General features: G+C 41.4%; 1 protein-coding gene across 1 annotated transcript in view; it reads left to right on the top strand.

Annotated features, from left to right (window-relative positions):
• The window catches only part of odad2 (outer dynein arm docking complex subunit 2), a 36,842-nt gene that overhangs the window by 4,003 nt on the left and 25,339 nt on the right, over positions 1-7,500 (top strand). Inside the window, 6 exon segments of the mRNA XM_055153136.1 lie at positions 756-927; positions 1,101-1,243; positions 4,146-4,282; positions 5,052-5,174; positions 5,460-5,545; positions 5,630-5,716. Of these exon segments, the coding sequence (XP_055009111.1) occupies positions 756-927; positions 1,101-1,243; positions 4,146-4,282; positions 5,052-5,174; positions 5,460-5,545; positions 5,630-5,716 (748 nt within the window).

Raw genomic sequence — 7,500 nt, 5'->3', positions numbered from 1 at the left:
CACACACTACACACACTTTCACACAACCTACAGACCCTTTCACACACTACAGACACTTTCACACACACTACAGACCCTTTCACACACACTACACACACTACACACACTTTCACACAACCTACAGACCCTTTCACACACACTACACACACTTTCACACACACTACAGACACTTTCACACAACCTACAGACCCTTTCACACACTACAGACACTTTCACACACACTACAGACCCTTTCACACACACTACAGACACTTTCACACAACCTACAGACCCTTTCACACACACTACAGACCCTTTCACACACACTACAGACCCCTACACACACTACAGACCCTTTCACACACAATACAGACCCTTTCTACACACTACAGACACTTTCACACAACCTACAGGCCCTTTTACACACACTACAGACACTTTCACACAACCTACAGGCCCTTTCACACACTACAGACACTTTCACACACACTACAGGCCCTTTCACACACACTACACACCCTTTCACACACACTACAGACCCTTTCACACACACTACAGACACATTCACACACACTACAGACCCCTGCACACACACTACAGACCCCTGCACACACACTACACACCCTTTCACACACACTACAGACCCCTGCACACACACTACACACCCTTTCACACACATTTACACATAAAACATTAAGCAGAAGTTCCACAGTCTCCAGCGACACTTCAGACGAGGGGAAAAGTCCGTGATGAACCTCATGTGCTTCGTGTTTCAGAAAACCCAGACGTTGTGTCTCAGATGGTCGGGTCCAGGTTCTCCGCTCTCCTCGAGTCCGACGGGAAACAAATCGACAAAGTGAAAGATCAAGAACCGAAAGTGAAATTGGTCCAGTTACTGCAGAAACTCAACCAGCGCCTCATGGACAAAGTGCTGCAGCAGATCTCAGAGTAAGACAAAAAATCTGCAGAGTTTTATCGCTCCATAACGTTCTTCATCGCTCCATAACGTTCTTCATCGCTCCATAACGTTCTTCATCGCTCCATAACGTTCTTCATCGCTCCATAACGTTCTTCATCGCTCTATAACGTTCTCCATAACGTTCTCATAACGTTCTCTGTAGCTCCAGTGTGAGACGTTCTCCTGTGTTCCTCTGCAGACAGGTGCATCTCCACGTCAGCATCACGAAGAACGAGGTGGAGTCCCTGATGATCTTCTGTGGAGACGACGAGCGTTCTCTGCTCAGATCTCTGCGCTACACTTCAGGTTCAAACACGACTCGATGTGTTTATCGACACGTCCAGGGTCCAAGTCCCGTTTGGTCTTTTGAATTTTAATTAAGAACGAAAAACAATAAAACAAGTTTATTTCAATTTTCCGTTTTAGTGTCAAACAAAAAAAACTGATTTTTATCTATTTCCAATATTTAATTTAAAGTTTATTTCAAATATCACCAATCAAAAAACGTCTTGTGATTATTTTGATGTTGATATTTTATTTTCTGGTTTAAGGACGAAGCTGAAAAATCTTTTTTTGTGACAAACATGTTTCGTCTTTTACTGCGACACGTTTAGTTCCACGTCTCAGAAACTCGTCGTTGATCCACGAAGAGAAACAGGAAACAACAAGAAACTGTCCTCTGTTCAGTGACGCCATAAAACTGTAATAAAAATCATTTTTATTACAGTTTTATGGTCGACTCTGGATCCACAACAGAACCTCAAAGAAACAGAGAAGAAAAAACATTAAAACGGCACCGAGACTGATTTTTGAAACTTTTAAACTTTAAATTAAATATTGGAAATCGAGGTCGAAATCTATTTTTTGTTTGTTTGTTTGTTTGACACCAAAACAGAAAAATAAAATAATAATCTGTTTTCCCATTTTATTGTTTTTCGTTCTTAAATGAAATTCAAAAGAACCAGTGGGACATGGACCTGGACACACTACAGACCCCTTCACACACAATACAGACCCCTTCACACGTACTACAGACCCCTTCACACACACTACAGACCCCTTCACACATACTACAGATCCTTTCACACACACTACACACATTTACACAGGCACTTACACACAGATTTACACACACACACTTACACACACACTTACACACACATTTACACACACATTTACACACTTTTACACACACACACTTACACACATTTACACACACACACACTTACACACACACATTTACACGTTTACACACACACATTTACACATTTACACACACATTTACACACACACTTACACACATTTACACACACACTTACACACATTTACACACACACACATTTACACACACACATTTACACACACACACATTTACACACTTTTACACACACATTTACACACACATTTACATGCATTTACACACACACACATTTACACACACACACATTTACACACACACATTTACACACACACACATTTACACACTTTTACACACACATTTACACACACATTTACACACTTTTACACACACATTTACACACACACTTTACACACATTTACACACACACACACATTTACACAGTTTTACACACACATTTACACACACACTTACACACATTTACACACACACACATTTACACACATTTACACACACACTTACACACATTTACACACACATTTACACACACAATGATGTCAACAACATCAACATTCCGTGGGGATGTGACGCTAACTGAAGCACTGCTCTGTCAGACGCTCTAATCTTCTGTTTAAACTTTAACCTGATCAGTTTAATTGAACATGACCTGAACACACAGACCTGATTTGGTTCAAACCACAGTCACAGTCCAGACGTCCCTGTGTCCCCGGGACAGTCCCAGTTTATGTCCCAGTTTATGTCCCAGTTTATGTCCCTGTGTCTCTGTGTCCCACAGATTTATACAAAACCACTGATTTGTCCCAGTTTATACAAGAAATGTCCCAGAGTCTCTATTTTTGATCAATCTGACCCTGCAACAGTAAAGAGACAAAAACTGACATTTGCTTTGGTAAAATACAGAAAATCAGCTTAAAAAAACAAAGAAAATGTGACTGTACTGACTCATGTTCATCATGAATTGTCTCTGTAGAACAATTTTCCACAGTGTCACACTCCTTTCACAGTTTCATTATCACCAACCACCAAAACGGGGACGTCCCAGTTAATATTTTTATTTTATACATAACTGTAATTCCCCTAAACAGTAGAGAGCAGTTTGTGTCCTGATCACAGGCTCCTGAAAATGTCTTGAGTTCTGTATTTTCCAGAGTATAAGTCGCACCAGACAAAAAAGATGTAACGTAGAAGAAAAAAACATTTACAAGTCGCATTTGGGGGGAATTTATTTGATGAAATCAGAGACCAGGAACAAACATTTCAACACATCAAACAGTCGGCCTCAGTTTGGAAGTCGGTTTGAAGTTTTTGGGACATCGACGTCTGTGGAGTTTTTGGGACATCGACGTCTGTGGAGTTTTTGGGACATCGTTTTTGGAACATCATTGTCTGTGGAGACGTCACTGCACCGTGGACGAGCTTCTCCCAGCAGCACGATGTTCAAACACCATCTGTGAACTTGTTCCTCTCGCTGTAGCCGTCGAGCTTTACGCCCACGCTGAACTTTTTTTGTTTTCTTTGTTGCAGTTCGAGTCTCCTCCTCTTTTCAAGTGTCCCTCACTCCAAACTTTCTTTTTGCTGCTTGATTTCCGTTTTCAGTTGCAGATTTCACGACTTGCAGTTTGTAATCTGCAGAACCTGATTTTCTTTTGGGGCATTTGTGTTCAGTCTTCTCAGTCGTTTTAATAAGTTCATGTTTAAATTTTAGATTTTCAGTGATGCAGAAGTAACAGGAGGAGCAGATACTGACACACAAGCCTAGAGCGCCCCCTGTCGACTGTCAGTGTAAAAATAACAAACATGTGAAATGATATGTTTTAATATATAAGTCGTACCAGAGTATAAGTCACAGGAAACACCCAAAACATGAAAAAACATGCGACTTATAATCCAAAAATTCTGTATATCCATTTTGTGTATATATAGATTTTGCCGCTGAATATTCTGCCGAAAGAGTTCGACGTAGATCCCCCCAGAGCGATGTCCCTGCAGAGCATCACTCGTAGACTTCGTGTTACTCGTGTTAATCTTTAACGATCTTTGCTCTTCCAGACTTTGTGTTTGCGAACGGCTGCCGCGCTCCTCCGCACAGGCAGCTCCAGGGGGAAATCTCCTACGTCACCATCGAGACTTTTGACACGGAGCCTCTGAGCGCCACCTACAGCCGCCGCGGGGTCTTCCTCAACAAGGTCCCCACTACTCACCACCACTTTAATCTGTGTGTGTGTGAACAGAACGAGTCAAACCCCAACGCAAAAGAGTCACAGGGACTGACGGCAAAACATCTCACCCTGGTTTAGTCCTGGTTTAGTCCTGGTTTAGACCTGGTTCAGACCTGGTTTAGTCCTGGTTTAGAGAGGGCGAGAGATACTTCATGTTCAAATTGAAGTTTAGTGCACTTGCTCCAAGAATGAGGAAGTGCACAGTTAGCGTGCTAGTTGTTCGCTTTATGCCCTCTGAAGAACTCTGGAAAGTGCTAAACCAGGACTAAACTAGGACTTCACCAGAACTAAACCAGGACTAAACCCGGATTTCACTAGGACTAAACCAGGACTAAACCAGGACTAAACCAGGACTAAACCAGGACTAAACCCGGACTTCTTCTCTGAGACGATGTGAATGAAGAACGTTTTCCTCTCCACATTAAAGCTGTATTGTGTAACTTTTCTGCTTTTCTCCATGGAGACGTTATTACTTTGTCTGGAATGTTCCTTTTTATCTTCATGGAGACCAAACCAGGCCGAGTTACAGGTCAGATCTGTGGACAGGCTCACGGTCACAATGTCTGTTTTTTTGAGAGATAAAACCTTCTGTAACTGAATAAATGCAAAGTGGAGCTGTTTAATGTCACACTGCGGAACATTTCAGACAGAGCAGCGACGTCTCCATAGAAACGAGCAGGTGAAGGACCCAGAGCTCGAGTCCCTGGTCCTGATGAGTGTTGTTGTTTTTCTTCAGGGTGTGAAGGAGTTTGACGCAGACGAGGACGAGTACGAGCAGATCAGCGACGTCGTGTTTGAAGACCTCACGTCGCTGCTCAAGACCAAGTCTCATTATTTCGCCCAAAACCTTCTCAAGGAGGTAAATCCACACGTGACCTGGTGATCGAACAACACCGAGTTTACAGAGCCAGAGTCCAGAGAGAGAGTTTAGAGTTTTGGTCACGATACAAACATTTCAAACTTGATAATATCGATAAAAACACAATGATCTAAATCTGTCACATGCTCTTTAAATCCAGACTCAAAATGGTCTTTGTTTTTTGTTTCGATGAGTCTGTTTTGCTGTTTTAATGTCGCTCTTCTTCTGTAAATAACTGTACAAATTGTGCTCTGTAAATGAACTTGCTTTGTCTGTTTTTTTAAGTTCAGCGCTGTTCCAGGGTTTGGGAGTCCGGTCTGGAAAAAGCCGGAGCCGGTGGTGAAATGGACGAGTCGTCGCTCCGACAGTCGGTACGAAGAGTTTGTTTGAGGTGTTTGTTTGTCTAAACCTGAGAAAAGTCTCGCTCCTCATGTTTGTGTTTTAAACGAGCGCAGAAAAGCCGACAGAGGAAAACAGGATTCCAAGTCCAGAGCCAACGTCTCCGTCACGTCTCTGCCCGGACGCTTCTCGCCGCAGAAGAGGTAACGAGATTCTGCTGCTGTCGTCATGACACTGACACTTCAAAACTTACGTAAGAATAGACGAGTTTCATTGTTGACAAAAGCGTGCGTTGCATGATGGGAATTATTTTGGTCGGCGGCAAGAAACACTGATTCAACATGACGGACGGAGCGAGAAAACACGTAAAGGGTATTGATCCCGGTTATTGATCCACTCTAACGGCAGACGACCCAAGAACATTTGACCAGAAATTGGTCATAAACATCGACGGACGACAAATCTCCCTTTTCAACCCCGACAGAGTCTGGACCAAACCAAACTTTTGGTCAGAATCTCCAACTCCCTGGACAAATATTTATAATAATAATATTATTATCCACAATGACTTGGTGAAACTCCTGGGCCATTCACAGCAGAAAAGATGAAAACCTCCAAGAGTCTGGATGTGTTGTTGAACTTGTTGAGTCCACGGTTTGTTAGGATCTTCTACGTTTGCTCTGCGGATGTTTGAAAGTCGTTTAATTCACCGTTAGTGGTTCTTTTCACTCAGAATATGAAAAAGACATTTTCCTTCTTCCGTGTTTCTATTTGTGCGTCTGATAATGCAGCAGGAATTTACCAATATCAAGGAGAAATACAGGAGGTTACACACTGTGTTTGACGCTACTGTGTTTCTGCCTCCGAACTAAATATTTCCCAGCAGCAACGCGGGTTTTTAATAACAATGACGTCAGCTCAAACTGGACTATAGACCTGATACTCGACACTGACTCTGAGACACCATGAGAATTAAAAACTCTTTCTTTAGACGAATCTTCAGATAGAATGTGATTTTCAACATTAAATGGTCCATGTGTTCTTATGTCTGTGTGATCCCTCAGTGGTTCAGGTACGTTCCATCGTGATTAGGGGGACCAGAATTTCAAAATAAAACCCAGGACATCCTCATTTTTTGGTGGTTAGTAATAATAAAATTGTGAAACGAGTGTGTAATTATGGAAGAGACAATTCATGACCAACATGTGAGTCAGTACAGTCACATTTTATTTGTGTTTTCATCATTTTTAAGCAGATTTTTTTGTAGTTTACCTCAACAAATTTAAAAGTTTATATTTCTCTTCAGATTGGTTCAAAATAGAGACACTGGGACATTTTTTGTATAAACTGAGACAAATCAGTGGTTTTGTATAAATCTGCAGGGACAGAGACACAGACTCAAAACTGGGACTGTCCCGGAGACACAAGGACGACTGGACACTCTACATGCAAAGCTTCAGTGTAGTTTCAGTGTAGTTTCAGAGTAGTTTCAGTGTAGTTTCAGAGTAGTTTCAGTGTAGTTTCAGTGTAGTTTTAGTGTAGTTTCAGAGTAGTTTCAGTGTAGTTTCAGAGTAGTTTCAGTGTAGTTTTAGTGTAGCTTCAGAGTAGTTTCAGTGTAGTTTCAGAGTAGTTTCAGTGTAGTTTCAGAGTAGTTTCAGTGTAGTTTCAGTGTAGTTTTAGTGTAGTTTCAGAGTAGTTTCAGTGTAGTTTCAGAGTAGTTTCAGTGTAGTTTCAGAGTAGTTTCAGTGTAGTTTTAGTATAGTTTCAGAGTAGTTTCAGTGTAGTTTCAGTGTAGTTTTAGTATAGTTTCAGAGTAGTTTCAGTGTAGTTTTAGTGTAGTTTCAGAGTAGTTTCAGTGTAGTTTCAGAGTAGTTTCAGTGTAGTTTCAGAGTAGTTTCAGTGTAGTTTTAGTATAGTTTCAGAGTAGTTTCAGTGTAGTTTCAGTGTAGTTTTAGTATAGTTTCAGAGTAGTTTCAGTGTAGTTTTA

The sequence above is a fragment of the Boleophthalmus pectinirostris genome, unplaced genomic scaffold (assembly GCF_026225935.1).
Source record: "Boleophthalmus pectinirostris isolate CB_2022bp ecotype Guang Dong unplaced genomic scaffold, ASM2622593v1 HiC_scaffold_17, whole genome shotgun sequence".
NCBI classification, from domain to species: Eukaryota; Metazoa; Chordata; class Actinopteri; order Gobiiformes; family Gobiidae; genus Boleophthalmus; species Boleophthalmus pectinirostris.
Note: the sequence above shows the minus strand (reverse complement) of the source record. Positions and strands in the feature narration are given on the sequence as shown.